At 40.4% G+C, this 19,499-nt stretch overlaps 1 protein-coding gene across 1 annotated transcript in view; it reads right to left on the bottom strand.

The window, feature by feature from the left end:
• Window positions 1-17,479, bottom strand: part of COL1A2 (collagen type I alpha 2 chain) — a 35,793-nt gene extending 18,314 nt beyond the window's left edge. Inside the window, 24 exon segments of the mRNA NM_001003187.1 lie at window positions 185-238; window positions 1,162-1,260; window positions 1,366-1,419; window positions 1,789-1,896; window positions 2,060-2,113; window positions 2,521-2,619; window positions 2,726-2,770; window positions 2,911-3,009; window positions 3,723-3,776; window positions 4,143-4,187; window positions 4,283-4,336; window positions 4,629-4,673; window positions 6,239-6,292; window positions 6,786-6,839; window positions 7,256-7,309; window positions 7,624-7,677; window positions 7,770-7,823; window positions 7,928-7,972; window positions 10,892-10,945; window positions 12,225-12,317; window positions 13,467-13,502; window positions 14,145-14,159; window positions 14,743-14,753; window positions 17,273-17,479. Coding sequence (NP_001003187.1) covers window positions 185-238; window positions 1,162-1,260; window positions 1,366-1,419; window positions 1,789-1,896; window positions 2,060-2,113; window positions 2,521-2,619; window positions 2,726-2,770; window positions 2,911-3,009; window positions 3,723-3,776; window positions 4,143-4,187; window positions 4,283-4,336; window positions 4,629-4,673; window positions 6,239-6,292; window positions 6,786-6,839; window positions 7,256-7,309; window positions 7,624-7,677; window positions 7,770-7,823; window positions 7,928-7,972; window positions 10,892-10,945; window positions 12,225-12,317; window positions 13,467-13,502; window positions 14,145-14,159; window positions 14,743-14,753; window positions 17,273-17,342 — 1,404 coding nt within the window. The 5' untranslated portion in view covers window positions 17,343-17,479.
• Window positions 17,480-19,499: the final 2,020 nt, after the last annotated feature.

Below are 19,499 nucleotides of genomic sequence, written 5' to 3'. Positions count from 1 at the left end.
CCCTCCTTTCAGTCCTGTGTTCATTTGGACTCCATAATTACAATCTACTCCTTCACGTTCCCAGATGATGTATGTGGCTGATATTTATTTTCAGTGTGTTCATGTATAAATAAGCCACAGAATAGACTTGATAAGGGTGCAATAAGTGTCCTTGAAAATATAATGGAAAATGAGCAATTCTTACCATGGGACCTTCTTTACCAGCTGGGCCAACATTACCAGGGGCACCAGGAAAACCCTATAAAATAAATGAGGATGCTTTCATGTTGGCACTTTAACACACATGCTTGAGGCTCCCATTTATTAAAATCTCACAAAAGCACTACCCCCCCCCCTTCTTGTTGGTTGCACAGGGTAAATCATTAGGGGTATTAGCCACTGGCTGGGAGGTATGAAAAGAGCTCTGAAATATTTCTTCTCTCCCTTCTTTATGCCTTTCTTTTTATTGGAGTTTAGTGCAACTGATTCATTTATAGATATCTCAAGAAACTGTGAAGCAACATACTATATGGGCAAAATGTATCAAGTTATTTACCTCATAATAGAAAAACAAATACTTTTAGTAAGCAATTTTCAAAGGGGATTTTTTATTGCTATATTTGGTGTCTTTATTACTTGTTTATGGTACAATTACAGATGATATTCATCCATAAGAGATAATGGAAGCAAAAAAAAATCACTCTATTGCTATGGATTAGAGTGTCTACGAATCTAAAGGTCATTTCTCCATGGCTAGTGTGATGCTGAATACATTATAGCACTTTGTGATTGCTAGAAAAATGATTTCACTTATGAATCTAATACACTGATAATGTATAGTCCTAATACGTTTCATGGACACCTTATATAAAACTCACAAATTGAGATAAAAGATTCATGCTGATAGGAGAACCCACCTAATTTGGATATATTAAAATAAATCTATTTTTCCAAAAACCTCACAGCCATTGGATCAAGAAATAAATAAGAAATTTATGAACTAACCAAATTTGTAAAAATATCTCTGGGCTTTGATAAAGTTAAATTAAAAAGGCAATCATCAGCAAATCTCCTAACAGATTTACTTTGGATGATTTTTCTATTGTCTTCAGATATTAATCATCCCTTCAAAACAGGAAATGGTGCCAGGTGTGACTTGCTCAGAATCAATCAGAAACTTACTCGGGGTCCCATGAGGCCAGGCTCTCCAGGGCGACCAGAATCTCCATTGGGACCGCGGACACCAGCAGGGCCGGTGGCACCCCGAGGGCCGGGAGGACCCTAGTAAACAGAAGGGAGAGCGGAAGGCGCTGAAGCGAACGACACACCCACAAAAAGAAGTGTCAAATTCCTTCCTTCCCCGGGAATGAATAATGGAAAGCTTACCATGACACCAGCTCGGCCATCAGCTCCAGGAAGACCACGAGAACCAGGACTTCCCTGTAAGAAAGTGCGTGAAACAGAAAGAATTGGGAAAAAACCCTTAGATCCAATAGGGCAGCATTTATTGAAACATGGCTTGCATGCAAAGAATCTTGATACCCTTAAGGGAGAGATACAAATAAAAAACCAAGCCAGAAAAGAAAACTTCACCCAAACCCCAAAGGAATGTGTGGAGGAGGCATTCTACAAAAATAGGTCAACATTATTTCCAGACCAAATTGAGAGTCACTGATTTAATAAGGCAGATGGAAAGCAGATGCTCCCTTCGTCTAGAAAACGTTTTCAGTAATTCTGACCAATTCCCAATGAAAGAGTGTCATCAGACCCCTCTGGTGTGTCTGGGTGTCAAGAGCATTTGGAACCTACTCTCAGCCCAGGAGGTCCAGAGGGCCCAGCAGATCCAGCTTCACCATTGGGGCCTCTCTTTCCTTCTTCACCACTGGGACCAGGAGGACCTTGGGCACCAGCAGAGCCCTGTTTAATGAAAAAGGCAAAAGAGGAGCGAACAGGAAACATCATTTTCATGTCATATGCAGCCAGAGAAAAAGGAATCACTTTTTTTTTTTTAAGTAGAAGTATGACTTTTTGGATTAAAAAGGTAATAAATCCATAAAATTGTGATTAGAGAACTACTTACAGGCTCACCCTTGTTGCCACTTTCTCCTTTGGAACCAGCTGGCCCAGGCTCACCCTAGGGTTCGATACAAAACAGTGGTCAAATGACAAACATTTGTCACAACCCTCTCACGACAAACATCTTGGAATAGTTATGGATCAAGATAAAGAAAAGTTCAAGTTCTGTAAGAAATGTGCCCAGGTTCATATTTAAACAGCTTACAGGGGACTGGCTTAGTTGGAGGGACAAGAGTGGTATAGAAATGTACCTCACTGACCTTTGGGTAATGTTCTAGGATAGCAGGAGGGGTATGTGTGTGAACAGACATACATGTACATGCTCTTGTAGAAGAGATACAAACTAAAAATGCCAAGGAAAACCCCAAAAGAATGATAAGACCACAAGAAGGAAGTGTAGATGGTGACAAATGATGGCAGAGTTGGCATTGAAGGGAGATGAAAGCTGCAGCCATGACCACTTACAACAAGTCCTCTGGCACCAGTAGCACCAGCGGCGCCAACAGGACCAGGAATCCCACGGGGTCCAGGGAGGCCAGGAGCCCCAGCGACACCGGGCAGGCCCTGTGAAGAAAACGCAGCGTGGTCTGTCACGAGGTGACTGGCAGAGGAGGCGGGGCCTGTGAGAGTGCCTTGAACGCCGAGCAGCACAGGAGAGCTGTATACTCACAGCAGCACCCTTAGCACCAGTCAGGCCGTTGGCTCCAGGGTTACCCTGTGAGGAAAAAGAAAGGAGAAGGCTCTCTGTTGGGCAAGGGTATTTCTGTTCTTCTTTGACCCACACCTTCATTTTTTTTTTTTTTTTTTTTTTTTGCCTGCTTCCACTCCAAGAGGTTAATGACAGTGGCTACTTACAGGGGGTCCAACGGGGCCGGAAACACCTGGAAGACCCACTTCACCACGGGGACCCGCGGGACCAGCAGGACCGGGGTTACCAACAGGTCCGATTTCACCCTAACGGAGGGAAGGCACTGAGGCATTAGTGTGCAAATAATGAAGCAGCCTATCTCCATTTTGGTTTTTTTTTTAACTTTTTTTTTTTTGATTTTTTTATTTATTTATGATAGTCACAGAGAGAGAGAGAGAGGCAGAGACACAGGCAGAGGGAGAAGCAGGCTCCATGCACCGGGAGCCCGACGTGGGATTCGATCCCGGGTCTCCAGGATCGCGCCCTGGGCCAAAGGCAGGCGCTAAACTGCTGAGCCACCGAGGGATCCCAGCCTATCTCCATTTTGATGACACCAGGATTCATGAGCTTTGTTCGGAACTGTAATTATTTCCCTCATCTGGTTTGGCACACCACAGATTTGGATTCGGGTTCGTACTTTCCTGGCCTCGTTCTGCCCTCTTGGCTAGCATCGTCACCTATCTCTGTCCCTCTGCGGCAGAGACTCTGGTTCTCAGCTAGCCAGTCCTCACTACTTTGGGAGTATATCCCAGAGGGGTCCCAGAAAACAAATGTCCTTGTTGGCTTTGGTTTCTATGCTCAGGGGCTCAAGTACAGAGATTCGCTCTATTTCAAGCTTGGAGTGAGAAAACGGGTCATTCTATAACTATTTTGAAAGGGGGACTAATTAAGTTTCCTGTTCTGTAATTATCTATCTACAAGCACAGTGCCTATCTTTCACATCACAATAAGAAGTGAGAATGGTGGGCAGTGTGTTTACCTTGGGGCCAGGAGCACCTGGGAAGCCTGGAGGGCCAGCAGACCCGATAGGACCCTGAAATCAAAGTAGAATGTGGTTAAGATATTTCCTCCCAGCAAATTAACAACACAAGACCTGAAGATTGAAGCGGCTTGGAGTGGCCCAATCTTATCTGATATTGGCAAAGAGAAAACTGACAGCTGGTCTGTTGTCATTAATACCAAAGGGAAGACGTTCAAGATATCCAGGGCGAGGTAGATTTTATGTTATGTATCAATGAAAAGCACTAGGGATACAAGTACTTATAAACAGAGCCTTTGAGAGACCTCATGGAACATTTGGTAAGGTATCCAAAATGGTGTTGTCTTATAAATTAATAAAGAAGAGAGTTCCCATCCCACACTCTTAACCTCTTCCAAATTCTTTGGTGTCAAAACTTACAGCAGGACCCACAGGACCCACACTTCCATCACTTCCACGGGCACCCTATGAAGAAAATAAGGAGACAAAGTCAAGAGGAAAGTCAAGTAGTAGTTACTAGAATTTTTAAAAGGATAAGGGACAAAAATGGAAGCACTCACAGCTGGACCAGGGGCACCGACACGTCCTCTCTCACCAGGAAGCCCACGGGCTCCCTAGAAGCAGAAATATTTTCAATGAAATCCAGAACGCTAATTTTAAAAATGTCACAGGCATCATTTGCTTTGTCCAATTTCCAACATGTGCAAGAATCCACTAGAAATAAATAGGTCTTGTTCTAATTCCAACTAAAAGGTAATGGATTTCAATTAAGTATGCAGAAAGTTATGAGAAAAATATCAAAGAATGCAATGCCGAGGGAGATGGTAATTAGCAAAAACATTAAAGAAGTTCTAGCTTGCAAAGAGTGTACACGTTTGGATTTACAATCAAGTAATCGATACTTACTGTTTGACCTGGCGTTCCATTTTCACCAGGGGCACCAGGTTCACCCTACATGGAAAAGAAGCATTGAGTTTTTGTTCATTACAGGTATTGATTATTTTTTTTTTCTGATTGGGTCATTTTTATCCTATTACTTTAATTTGGACCATTTATATTTCATAATATTTCTTACACATATAGACTGTTTCTCAATTATGCCAATCACATAAATTTTTAAATTTCTAAAATATGAGTTTTTATATGGATAGTACCAAAAATCACAGTACGAGGGAGATGTGGTCACTTGAGGATTATATACCCCAGCTCTAATATTTCCCCTTCGATTTGGGATATCATTTCGACAAGGCTTATATGTTAGGAATGATATCATAGAAAGAGATGGCAGAGGATGAATTGCTTTCAATAGAACCATATTTACTCTCTTTAAACTTATTTTTTAACACTTGGTATTTTCATTTTTGTTAAAATGCATGGAAATTTAAAGCTTCATAATATTTTTCAGAGCTGTCTTATTTATTTCCAAGCTATATCCTTATCTTGAGTAAAAACCATGGTGGTGGCGGGTGAGGGGTGGCAGTAATTAAATAAAATAGCACATGTAAAGGAACTTTGCTTCTCAGTAATCTGATCAAGATCTGGAAGAAATAGATTTGAGAGATCCTTTAGGAACCCTTCATTTCTAGAATTCCATGTGAAGTATGTTCTTGGGGAATAAACACCAAGTCTGTTCTTTGAAAGTCAGGGATTCTAGCCTATGCGCTCCTCTAACTGCTAGATGTGGGACTTTGGGCAAGTCACTCATTCTCTCTGAGTCTCAGTTTCCCTCATCTGCAAAATGAGGGGGTCTCCAAAGCTCCTTTCGGCTCTAACATTTTATGATGCTGGGACTAGTAGTCTGAGCTATTACATTAGGCTCTAGGGAGAATGAGTTTGACCTTATCCATTTGTGTGGCAGCTGGAAAGTTAGAACAGATTCTCCATATTCATGTTCATTTCTGGTCCCGCTAGTATTCGTTACTCATTAATTTGTAATTACGTTGGTATTCACTTTAATATCACATTATCTCCTTAATAGGAGAGAGAACATTTTATAGTTGAAAACGCTGTCAGAGAAGAGCCTAGCCAAGAGATAACACACTTCTGAGACTTTAATTACCTAATTAAAATTTTTTTGAGTGTGCACAGATAAATCACAGGAAAGAGGTTGAAAAGTGTATTGTGACATGAATGTACCTATCTAATTAGTGCGTGGCAAAGGAGAATTTACAGTTTAAAATAACATAGCGTTCTAATATCTGATTATATGTTTATTTACTTTTATTTTGGCTGCAGAGATTGGTTGAAATTGTAGGATAGGAAATGAAGGAAGAAACTATCGACATTATTTTTATCTCAACTGTTTAATAGATATTGAATTAAATAAACAGTATTAATAATTGGCCTTTTGTCACAGAATTCCATATCCTCACCATTGGAGGCTCTGAAATATTGAAGAGGAAATAAGATACTCTTAGAAATAAGAGTAGTCTTCATTAAGAATATACACTTTCTGACCATCATGGGGAATTACCAGTCAATTGTTTTAAAGATAATACTTCTGATTTAGTATTTACCTTCACGCCTGGAGCACCGGGCTGTCCCTTCAATCCATCCAGACCATTGTGTCCCTGAAATGCAAATTCTTATTCTTAAAATGCCATTCCATTATCGTGCTTGGTCAAATCCCAACCTCCTGAGTGAATCGTGCATGCACCGCTTCAGTGCACTGGAGGGTCTGGCACCCAGCAAACTTGCTCCATTGCCCCAGTTAAGTCACTAAACCTCCCTGCATTTGAAAGGGAAGGAACGAGAACTAGGTGCTCTCTTACATCATTTCTCTCTTTAATAATTTTACGATCTTCAGATGGTTATAAGTACCTCTTAAGTCATATGCCTTTTATACAATTTTCTCCATAGGGATCCTCAATTCTTGAAAGCTACGAACATACTAAGAAAAGCACACCCCACTGGACTTTTCAGCCATGTGAACTTTCTCTCTTCACTCTGGCGAATTCCAGGATTTTGGAAGCAAGTATGTGTCACACGGGAGTTTAAATATAGTTGACGCTTTTCCTAAAAATAATCAACATTTCCTCTCTTCTGGGTAAAGAATGTGCTCACCCTAATGCCCTTGAAGCCAGGAAGTCCAGGAGTCCCAGGGAAACCACGAGCACCCTTAAAAAGAAACACAGAAGAAGACAAATGATGTTTTCCTTCTAAATCAGAATACAATGATTTCTTCCCTTTCATTTCTTCTCACTGAAGTTCGAGCTTGGAATCAAAGACTAGGATATTTTAAAGCACAGAGCAGCAAATTAACTTGCTCTAATTTGAGTAACCGATACTATGGCATTTGTACAAAACACGATTTAGTTTACAGTGTGCTTGCTGTCATTAAGATGACATCCCTTGCATTAATGAAAACTGTATGCATTCTTACTAGCTTCCTTGACTTGTCAGATGCCTTCATTGAGGGGTACAGGTGGTCAAACATCTAGGTGGTCATTTAGACCCATCCCGGTTTTACCAACCATCTTGCATGCAAGATGCCTCTGATACCTGGACTGGATCCACTGGGATAGAAAGCTTACCTGTGGTCCAACAACTCCTCTCTCACCGGGTCGTCCAGGTTTTCCAGGGTGACCCTAAAACATGAAAGCATCATAGGGTAAGCTTTTTCTTGCTAAGCCATCAGCTGGAAGTCAGAACATCTTGGTTTTTAAAATATAGGAAAAAGGCATTCAATAAAGATATGGGTCCAAATATATATTTAATTAACAACGAATTTCCTTAAATACAAAACAAATTGAAATTTCATTAAAATAACATTTTCCATATGGGGAGAGTTATGTCAGGCACATTCAGCTTTTGGCAGAATACTTCATTTGAATCCAGAAATTCTTGTTGAGGCAGGAGTGTTTAAATGGCATTTTGGAAATGCTTATAAGTAAATACTTACATCCTCACCAGCCTTGCCAGGAGGCCCAGGTGGACCACGAGCACCCGCTGGACCCTAAGAAGATAGGAGACCAGTCATTTCATTAAGATTATATTAATAAACTTCTTGAAGAAGAAATTTACCATAAAGGGCAAAAATGTACTCACAGTTTGACCAGGTTCACCAGGCTCACCAGCAGGTCCTTGGAAACCTTGAGGGCCCTAAAAGAAAACAGTATGTCATACTCCACACCTTTCTTTAATTCTGTTTTTTTTTTCTTTTTTTTTTTTTTACATAAGAGAGATTACAAGCTTCCAATACTTACAGGAGCGCCAGATGCACCAGGTGGACCTCTAGGTCCCATCAAACCCTATAAAAAAGACAAGTATAGTGAGCACTGATGAGTTATCATGGCTTTGGTTTGAGTTAGATAGGATTAGCAGAGCAGTGCCACAGACATTTTGTGATAGATGGATAAGAATTATCCTGTTTTTTTTTCTTAGTTTTTGTTTCTCCCAGGAGGCTCTTAAGGACTGACATTTCCTCCACTCTTTCTCTGTCTTTGCTTTCACCTTTTCTCCTAACCCAAATCAGCAGAACACAATTGGATGGATGGCCACAGGTCCCTTTCATGCAGTTGGTGAAGCATTTCCATTTGGATGCCCTCGATCACAGGTCATCTCCCCATGTTATATTTGGCTAAGAGATTGGTATTTTTATCGCCACAAGCATGAATTGAAAAGGATCAAAAGTCCTTAATGATTAGAGGGAGGTTTGTTAAATAACCTAATTTAAGTCTCTTTTAAGGCCGTTGGGGACTCATGAAAATGTTAGACAAAAGTTAGGGGTGAAGGAAAAATAAAATATTAAAACATCCTCCAGGAAGGTTCTAATATCATTACTGAAAATGTGGCCCACAACAATAGCAGATTGTTCTTTCTTTTGTTCTCCATTCTGTCACATACAAGTGGAGTGAGATAGTGTTGCTAGCTTGAGAGCTAAATCCACATTCTTGACTCCTCTTTGTGGTAATCAGTGCCTGTGCAAGCTCTCCTGTAGGGGCCAGTTCCTTCAAGCTGAAAATATTGCATTGGCAAGTCTAGGGTAATTTGTTCATGACACATCAACCACGGGGACTCTGCAGGCAAGTCTGCCCCAATGTATTAATGCCTAGAGTGAAATAATATGGATTTTATTAAAAAGCACATCATCTTAATTATAAGAATTATTTGTTTGGTTTTAGAAATTGCTTCCACATTAAAAGAAACTGTCACTTTTCAATCAAAATAATTTTTTTAGGTATATATTAAAAATAATTTTCTTTGACACCATGAATTTTTAATTATATTCATTCATTTTTCCGCATATTTGCAACAATTTCATTTACATAAAGTGTAGTTTATTTTGTGGAGGCTGTGAGACGGACGATGATTACTCATTAATTCAGAGAAGAACCCTGTGGGGTTTTATAGTTATTGATTTTCCAACATGGAAAATTATTTTAATACTTTATTGCTGCCTATCTTTCTTATTTGTGAGCCACATATCTGTTGATTACATATGTCTGTGACTGTGTGTGGATGTGCAAGCTTAAATTATATTTCACTGATATTTAAAAGTAAAACACTGTTTTATGCCCCCCAGAGAATGTTCCAAAGTCAGGGGAATCTGAAATCCATATTAATTTTCTGGGCTTATGTAGGCTATTTTATTAGTATTTTACTTTTTTCCCTTTAGCTTCTTCTTGAGGCATAGGTACTGCTTTAAAGCTGACTAATGTTCGGCATTAGCTGAAATGGCTAATTTCAAATATCCAATATAAACAAAGCCAAAGAAAATCTCTACTTCTTCATTTCAGATATGGATGTTTTAAATTACCAGGAAAAATCAGGAAATTGGAAATCATCAATTAAAGGCACATTACTTCTCAAGTGAGAGTTTTAATTTACAGAAAATATTATCTTGCCCTTATAGTGTATTAGCTTATTGCGGACCATTAGGTCCAGCCGAACATCTTCTTTTGAAGATAGAGAACTGAATGCATTGTCCAGGTAAAATTTATACTTGAGAGACCATGTTAACTTTAAATTGTAGTGTTTAACCAACTTAATATTTTTAGTTCCAGCAATTTTTCCCTTTTATGCATGCTAGTATATTTTGCATGCTCATGTGCTTTTTTTTCCCCTAACACATCTCACTAATGCTTGTTGGAAGGCTCACTTTTTAAAGATAGACCATCATCATCATCATCATCATCATCATCTAGGGAACTTTTCTAGATGTTACTCAAATTATGGTATATATTGCTAACTATTTGTGCTGAGTGATATGATGCTAAATTATACTCTTTTCTGTATGCACTTATAATTAATAGACTAAAAAGGGAATTTTTATCAAAAGGTATTAAAGGAAACATTTCCAGTATTGTTAACTCTTTCAGGGAGGGTGAGATTTTATCATATTCAGTGCTACATCCCTGATGCATTGTATAGTTTGCACTATACTATGCAAAGTACAGATAAATATTTGTTGAATAAATTGAAGTTTTATTCAAGTGCTAGATATGTGACACAGGGTATCGTTGAATATCAGACATCCTGCCTGGAGGTTAGTCCATGTTTTGCCATTAACCACCTCCATGGCCCTGTTAAATCTAAAACTCTAGCTATAGAACAAATGGGCTGGGGCTCCTGAGTGGCTCAGTCTCAAGCCTCCTGATTCTTGGTTTAAGCTCAGGTCATGATCTCAAGGTCCTGGGATGGAGCCCCACTCGGGCTCTGTGCTCAGTGCAGAGTCTGCTTGTCCCTCTCCCTCTCCCCGCCATCTCCAAAATAAATAAATAAAGTAAGTAAGTAAGTAAGTGAGTGAGTGAGTAAATACAATCTTAAAAAAAATAGGCTGGACTAGAACTTGTTGCTTCTTTCCAGAAAGATTATGGGACTTAATAGCTTCATGTCTCTAAGCTTAAAATTGTGAGCAGTGTTAAAGAGTATAAAAAAATTAATCAGAGTGATCACTCTTGAATTCAATTGATATATTTAAATTATGGTTACTATGTCCAGCGATTATTTACACACTGGAAACATGATTGTACAGAAAATTCAACCCCTAGATCTAGGCTTAAATTATTACAGATTTGAATACAAAAGGAGTTACTGCTTTTATGTGATCTAAGTATTGAGTTAGTTAACCTAGATAGCTAAGGAAATGGCAAAGTGAAATTTTTAACATAGAAACAAATTATCTATTCAGTCATTTTTTGGTCATAATTAAAAAGAAATAAGCATACCATTGGTCCAGGGCCAAGGCCAACTCCTTTTCCATCATACTGGGCTGCAAAGTTCTAGAGGGGAGAAAATACATTATATATATTAAAATTACTAGCTCTGTAGTTCACTTTCTCATCCTACTTGTAAAGATTTTTATGTTGTTGTTTAAAAGGGAGAGATATTTTTATATATTTTTTAGTTTATAATTCCATATTGAGCTAAGTTCCTAAAAAGTCAGGAGAAAATATAGGTTTAAAATTTAGTCCACATCTGGTTTGAAGTGGGAAGCTTCTCTACCTTATTTTTCAAACTCTTTCCTGCCCTGCCAATCACTGCTCCCCTCTCCCTACCTTCTACCTCTACACTGAGAAAGGGGAGCTTTCTATACTTTAAGTCCCTGGAGATCCCTGATAAATTAAGCAGAGACCAAGAGGTCACCTTTGCATTTCCACCTGTTGCCTGGCTCCTTCAGAACGACGCAAAAGTGACTGGGAGACCTTTTTCTTGCTGGAGTTTCAAAAAGGATGTAAAGAGTTTTGAAGTTTAGAGGAAAATTAAATTAAAATGCCCCTTGGAAGATTAAACTTTTAAAAAATAGTTCACAGTAATAACTTTACTGTTAAAGATCTCTCTTATAGTGGTAGATCTATTAAAGAAGGTGCTTTTTAATGCACTCAGTAGATAAGCAATCATAATAAGATCTTTTGGGGGAGAAAGGTCTTATTTTACTGGCATACAGTTGGGTATTAGAATCAGGCTTCTGATTCATAGTGCTAACCAATTAAGCAAATATGTTTTCCTTCCTGCAGTGAGGCCATTTGGCACTCATACCATTGTTAAAGACATAAAGCTAAAAGAAGATATTAATGAAAAAGGGAAATGTACTTTTCTCAAATTAGTTTCAAGCAAATTAAACCTAAAACTACTTTGAATGTTGGTTCAGCAGACTTCAAGCCAAGGAGAATAAAAAGAGTGGGATGTTTGTGAAATTGCTGAAGATCAGGGATTTCAGTTATAATTCAATCTAATCAAACTCTTTAATAATGCAACACCTCTTATTTGTACCCTACTGATGAAAGATATTAAATCCCCAAATTAAATAATAGTTGTGAGGGCTGCAGCTACCTTCAGTGAACACAGAGACCAGTCCTGTAATTGACAAGGGCTCAGAAAGAGAACAGGCAAAGGAAAATCTTGAATGAAGAAACCAAAGAAATGAAATAAAATGTACCAATATCCAAATAGCAGACTCTACCTTAACTACTGAAAATAAGTTCCACAATGATCCTTCCTCCAATAGAGGTAGAAGAAACTGAAGTTAGCTACAAGTTAGCAATACTTAGGACACCTTACCCCGCCAAGACCAGGGGGGCCAGGAGGACCAGGTGGACCAGGAGGGCCTGGGATACCATCGTCACCATCTCTGCCTGGTGGTCCTGGTGGACCCTGTTTTGTAAAAAGCGAATTATCATGGTTAGACAGATCCCATAGGAACCTATACATAAAAAAGGAGACCTAAGGATACATGTGGTAAGGTCAGTTGTTCAGACCTTTCAATGTTCAAGAAGTAAGTAAATTTAATATGCCGTTATTTATCACTAATTCAACTTCACTTATGACATGGGTCTCTTTTAGAAGGGGGTTTAGTGTCTGATATACAAAGAAGACACAAGACTGATGAGTTCCTCTGAAAGAGGGATACCTTAGTCTTTGAATATTAATTCATAATGGAGCTCCAGTATCCCAATAAAGGATGGAAATTATAGCTACAATTTATAATTCTATAAACTTCATAAGGAAAACAGTGCACAGTGAGTGATGTACTATGTATTTTGATTGTCAGTTTCAAACTGATGAACTTTTTCAGCTATTTTGGTATATAATGTATGAATGGTAGATTAATTGGTATGATAATTAATAAAGTTACTTTATCACAAGGTAGAAGATCCTGCAGATTTCCTACCATTAACGCTATTTATGTTGTTAAAGTAATTTACTGACATGATGCTACCTCTAATAGATTGATTGGAATACATTTTAGTCTGCACTTCTCAACAGATATAAGGTATAGGTATTTATACATTGGCAAAAGTGTCACATAATGTAGTTATACATGCCAAATATGCATAGCAGGAAGATCTAAGAATACCATGGATAAGCTGTAAACCTAACTTGCACATTTATGAATTTAGAAAGAAACATTGTTGACTACTGTTTCGCTACTATTCCCAGGCTATGTAAGAGATCTTACTTGAAGAGCAAACAAAACAACATGTGCAAAGAGAGGATTGTGGCGGTAGGCAGATACATTTCCATTATGGTAAGTTGGACAGGTCAGCTGAAAACAAAGAAAGGCCATGCAAAGAATATGGCTGCTTTTAATAACTTTGCTTTCTAATAAGATAATCTTGATGTAAAAAACTATTGATTACATATAATAATACTCATTCACCTCTTCCTTAGGGCATTATCTGCTTAAAAAGTGGTGCAAATATCTGGATACATAGAACTCATAAACTGTCAGTTTTCTGTAGTTTCTAACATGTAGTGTTTAAATATGGTTCAAAACCTTTTTACAGTTCAAAAATTACACACCCTTTCTCCACGTGGTCCTCTATCTCCAGTTGGGCCCTATGAAGAAGACACAAACAGCACAGTAATAAATATCTAAGCAATTACCAGTGAATGAGCAAGCATTCTTGATAATAATTAGTCGCTAAGACTGATCTAAACACAATATCATGAGATAGTAGCTGCAAAAATGGCATAATACAACAACAAAAAAGTATATTGTTTTATTATAATTACATGTGAATGTCTTTAAACTGGAGGACTAGAGGCTGCAGTCACCAGTCATCAGGCCAATATTATAACTATTTTTAGAAATATGATTTATGTGGATAAAATTACCATTTTGTTACGTCGTTAACAGCATATTTATATAGCCAAAGCCCTTTAAAATAAACTTTAATTTACTACCTATAATTAACATAATACTCATTCCATCTCCAGAATTAAAACAAGTCTTTTTTTCTTTAGTATGTAAATCACCAGTTTGTATAATATAAGTGTAATTAGAGATAATGCTGGAAGATAATAAAGCTTGGTTTTCTTAGACATCAAAGCTACTTTATTTTATGGTTTAGCTAATGCATATCCATGTGGGCAAAATCTTGACAAAGTATTTTCTTTCTGTAGTCTACTATAAATTCAGTTAAATTAGAAGTTATTTCTGATCATTTCAGATATTATGGAAAAGTATTGGACTCTTACCTTTCTTGCAGTTGCCTAGAAAAGAACAAGAAATAATTATGAAGAAAATTATATACTTTTTAAATGGCTCCCATTTCTGTGTAGTATACAAACATATCTACACGGTGTTGTGCATCCTATTATTTCAGTATTTCAAAGTATAATTTAAAATTTTACCAATAAATTAAATAGGTTCAGAACCAAAATGTATACTTATCTGTAATTATGCCTCAAATTCAATTCATGAGCTAAGAATTTGTTCCTAATACTCTTGCAAATGATTCCAAGAGAGTAACAAGATTTTCTAGTTCTGTGAAGTCTCCTGCTTTGTAGTAGCAGATGCTTAAAACCCAAACTTCCACAGGATTATTCATTCTGTTTCTTATGAGTGTTCTTGTGAGGGTGGTCTTATCCAGTAGCACCGCCCACTTTGGAAATTGGGGTGGGTACTTTCTAGACAGCCAGCAAAGTTTGACTACCATAACTCATGATGATTTTCTCGGGAATCCGGGTTGTTTAACACGAGTGTAGCCTCCTCTTTCTTCCCCAGAGAAGGCATTAGTGTGGCCAAAGCTATCCCAGTATAAAAAAAACAAATTCTGAAGATAATTTTACTCACCTCCTGTAAAGCTGTAAAGGAAAGAGAAAAGAGAGAAATAATTATTAGTATCATTGCACTGATCTATAGCAGTGATTAACAAATAGTCTATAAAATTGGCTTACCTAATTAAAGGATCAAGTATATTTTTTATTAAGAATATTCTAATGACTTGGAAATTATGCAGGTCAAAAGTATGGCAGGGATCAGCAGGGTGATTTGTTTGCAATATTAGTATGTAAATATATTTTGAATTAAATTGTTAATTATTTACTATTTTATAAACACTGTAAAATATTAATGTGTCTGAAGGATATTTCTAATGCGTAGTAATTAAGTTGGTTAACTGCATAGGTGGATCGCTGAATGTGAGTAAGATCAGTACATTGATGAGGAAATAATTTATAGTTCAGATAGTTTTTGATACTTAAAAATCCAAAAAGGGAAAACTTAGGGAACTATGTTACTTAGACTTTTTTTTTAATAAAAGTTATGTAGTTGTTCATTTGGTTTATACCTTTCTTTTTTTTTTTTTTTTTTTTTTAGCTTATACCTTTCTTAATGTCCTTTTTCAAAAGGTCTGATTTGCAAATTAGTTACTATGAAAATGGGGCCATTTGGACATCTGAAATTTTGCTTTAAATTGGTTCACTTAAATTAGGTAAGGTCATTCTACCAATATGTATCACTTTTGTCCCTGAGAAGGAATTGCCCAGTATAAATGGAAAAACTGTGGATTAAAGATGTTGAGAATTAATGGGAAAAGCACACTCAAGTAATATCCCCCCCTTTGCCATAATTGCTTTAAGTCCTTAAAGACTGAATTCCTCTCCTACGGTATAAAAATTATAGGTTAACACAGGATATAAGGGTGGCCAAGCTGGCAACAAGATGAATCACCCCTAAAAATTGCTTTAATTAGGTGGCCAAGAAGTGTGTCATTTGGAGTGAGAACATCTGTTGCAATAGTCACAATTCAGGAGGGTGGACCACATCCAGCACTGATATTTAAGGGCAATTTTTGAGAATTACTTTTAAATTAGGAAAATGATATGTTTACTTCATTGTGTCCATCAGTAGGAAGAATAATTATGCCCAGACTTGATTAACGGAAGTCCTTATGATTTTGGAAATTTGCCTTTTAATTACTCAGACTGAGCCATTTTGAAGAAATGTGTGTTTAGTAAGTTTTATTCCAGATTGCAGTTGGCTGTTGGTCAGAAGGTGAGTTGCCTTTTGTATCTTCAGACTTCCCTAGGTCTGTTTTCATCTTTCCTTTAGGAACCAATTTTTCCCCCTATCCCCAGATCTCATAAAAAACAAAATTGGGGATGTGAATTTGCTCTATACAATTATTCCTTAATATCCACAGTGTGCATACTAAAAGTGGACAAAGGGAGAAAACACACACACACAAATGCATCAACAATGATGCAATGGTAGACACCGTGGCATGTGGGCGGAGCAAACTTTTTGGAGTGTTGGGTGTGGCCAGACACCCCTCATCCCCTATCAAGTTGATATCTTTGGTAATTAGGCAGCCATTTTCAAAAACTGACTGATTTTCTTCATTCTATCTTGACAGGCCTAGTCATAAAACCTATGGCTGGAAGTGGCCTCGGAGTCCATCTAATCCGCATTCCGCATTTTAGAAAAGGCTCAGTTGGACTTGCCCCAGGTCACGTGGTAAATTAGTGGCAAAGTCATTGGAAAACCCCGGTCTCTTGAGCTTCAGATCCGTGTTGATATTTTCCAACTTGCTGTGTTGAGAATGTCTGATTGTCATTGAGCACATGATAAAGAGGTGACTCTCAGGCTCAACAGAAGGCAGAAGAGATATTAATTAAAGAATGTTTCCATTTCCAGGGCCAGATAAATTAAGAAGCTAATTCTACTCTTCAGAATGTATCCATTCCAAGTAACATCATTTTCCCTCCCAGTGTGTCCTGGACACTGGGAGGGAATGCCTTCAATCAGAAGTGCAGGTCACCTCTGTGTAAACCTGTAGAGTCTCTCATGGGGATTCCATTAGCGTAAGGCCTGGTCCCCTGTGCTTTCATTGTCCTCCCTCCAGAGGGCGCCTCAGAGTCATCATCGTCCTCCAGGCGAGCCTTAAACCGCCTAGAAGAGAAAAGCCCTCAGGGGGTGAGTTCTTCATTTCTAAATTCAAGGGCTTTCTAAAGCAGGCCTCGAGTTTTACAAGGTGGGCATCAGTGCAGTCAAGGGCCTGCTAGTTGCTAATACCTCATCCTTAGGAAAAAGACGTTCTGCTCTCTTTGAGCTTCCCTAATCAGAGGTTCCAGATCAAATTAAGACTCACTTGAGTGAGAGAAAAGTTCCCTGACTTTTGGCGAGGGTTGAGCCTTTTATGTTTTCATTTCTCAAATAATTTCCACGTTTCTCAGCCATGCCTGCGTTTCTCTACATGCCAGGGAGCCTTCCCTCCAAGCTGCCCGTAGGGTTTACTTTAGGTTTCCTTTTTTTCAGACCAGGGTGCCCACCCATCTAACCTTTCTCCCCCGTCTGCCCCAAACAAGCCGAAGGCACTTACATTGGCATGTTGCTAGGCACGAAGTTACTGCAAGCAGCAACAAAGTCCGCGTATCCACAAAGCTGAGCATGTCTACCACTTAGACATGCAGACTCCTTGTGTCGCAGAGCCCCTGGGTCACCGGCGGAGGTATCACCTGGCGGGCGCAGGCATGCAGTCGTGGCCAGTACCTCCAACTTAGCTGAACCCTCCTGCCGCCTTGGTGCTAAAATAATAAAGCCCGGATCTGCCCTATTTATACGGCCAAAGTTTCCCTGGCCCGAGGGTGCCTCCAAAAGCGCCTCCACCAATCGTAAGGCTGGGGCTGGGGGCCCGGGCAGCCACAGCTGGGAGGAGACTGCGGGGGCGCAGAGGAGGGAGCGAAGGGGGGAGGGACGTGGCCACGGGGCTGGCTTCTTAAATTGGTTCCATTCTTTTTGAGGACGTGGACACTTTTGAGGCTTTCAAGGGGAAAGTCTGACTCGCAGTCTGCATACCTCCGCCCTCCCCATCCCCCCGCCCTTCCCCGCCCTTTCCAAGTTTGGAAACACTTTTGGACACGTCGGAGCGCTCTGCAGACACCGACGTGGGCAGCCTGTGCAGATCCCGGGGCAGCCGGGCAGCGGCGGAGGGGACCGGAGCCCGGAGATCAAAGCGGGAGCTGTCCAGCCCGGCCTCACCTTGTGCCCTGCGGGCCACCCGCCGGGGGCAGGGCGCCGGGGCGCAGAGGAAGCGGGGAGGAGGGAGCGGGGGCTCGACAGCGTGGCGCAGCCGGAGGCCGCCCTCCCCCTCCCCCGCCCCCGCCCCCGCCCGCGCCCAGCTTTTCTCCAGCTTTAGGGCGTGTGTGCGCCCACTTTTTCAGCAGTAACGCTCTCTCTCTCTTCTGGCTCCGGGAGAGGGTGAGAGGGGGGTTCTGTGTGCGCAGGGTCGGGTGGGAGCCGGAGGACCGCACCGTGGGAGAGGAGGGGGGAGCCCCGAGGGGTAGCGTGGCACTGAGCAGGGGGCGGGGGCGGGGGCGGGGGCGGGGAGGATGTGCTTTGTGCACAGTAGACCAGACCCAGCCATCAGGCAAAGTCGATGGCTCCCGAGGCCGAGTCTCCTCGCAGAGGCTTTGGAGATTATCTGGCCCTGCGAAATGACTGCAGTTGACGACCTGGACGCCTCTCTTAACGGGGGTGGGGGTGGGGGGGTCTCCCCTTTCTGAGGCTGGAGGGGAGAATCCGTCCTCTCCCCTACAGGTTTCCACTCTCCACCTCCTCTTCTCCACGGATGCCTTGTCTGGATTTACCAGCTCCGTGTTGAGCCTGGACTCATCAGATAACTTTCCAGGGGGTGCCCCCAATGCCTCTGGACCTCCGTGTGCATTCAGTGATCTCTCCCCTCTTACGGGCAACGCCCGAGCACCTTCTTGACTTCCATGGGGGTCTCCTCTCTACACCTTGGGGGAAGTGCCTAGCCCATCTAGAGGGGCTTCCAATTCCATTCTGAGATGGGGTGTCTTCTCCGGTAACTACCCAAGCAGCGCCCTCATCAATGTATATATTTACTCTCTCCTGAACACCCAACTTCCTTCTCCTCTTTAGGGCTCATCCCATTCTCTGCTCCCCACCAGGGAGAGGAGGAGCTGGGACCTTGACCCTGAGGGATTGAGGTTGAAAGGACTCCTTGAGAGGTCCTGAGAATTGTGAAATACTGGGTGCAGTCAACTTCAGTGGACCGCCCTTTCCCCAACTCTCCTGAGATGTCATTCCGGGCCCATAGGGCTGGGGCTGCACCTCTGCTCGTTCTGCACCCCCAATAAGGCAGTCAGGTGCTACTCAGAATGCCAGGGGCTCCCAGAAGTCAACGCAAAAGGGGCATCTTTGGGTCAATTCCTGCTGTGCCAAACAGAAGTGAGTGGGCTGCAGTTCCTTGCTTTTTCTTCTTCTTTCTTTCTTTCCCCTATCTCTTCCTTGATTTTTTTTTTTTTTTTTGGCTGTGCTTTAAGGAAGAATTTCTAAGTTAACTCCATCAGCAGCTACTATAAACCAAAGGGACTGAATATTCTTAAACTGGTTGCTTCCTCTAAACTTAAAACAGGTTAATGGAAATAAAAGGAAACAAACAAAACTCATATAATAAACCCCTCTTTTATTCTAATTAAGGGTACTGACTTGGGAGATAATGTGGAAAGACGTTTTGAAGTAACGTGGAGGGAAGGAATTTGAAAGGGTATCTGGTCAGTTCTAGGAGGATGTTTACAAGGAGG

Source organism: Canis lupus, chromosome 14 (assembly GCF_011100685.1).
Source record: "Canis lupus familiaris isolate Mischka breed German Shepherd chromosome 14, alternate assembly UU_Cfam_GSD_1.0, whole genome shotgun sequence".
NCBI classification, from domain to species: domain Eukaryota; kingdom Metazoa; phylum Chordata; class Mammalia; order Carnivora; family Canidae; genus Canis; species Canis lupus.
Note: the sequence above shows the minus strand (reverse complement) of the source record. Positions and strands in the feature narration are given on the sequence as shown.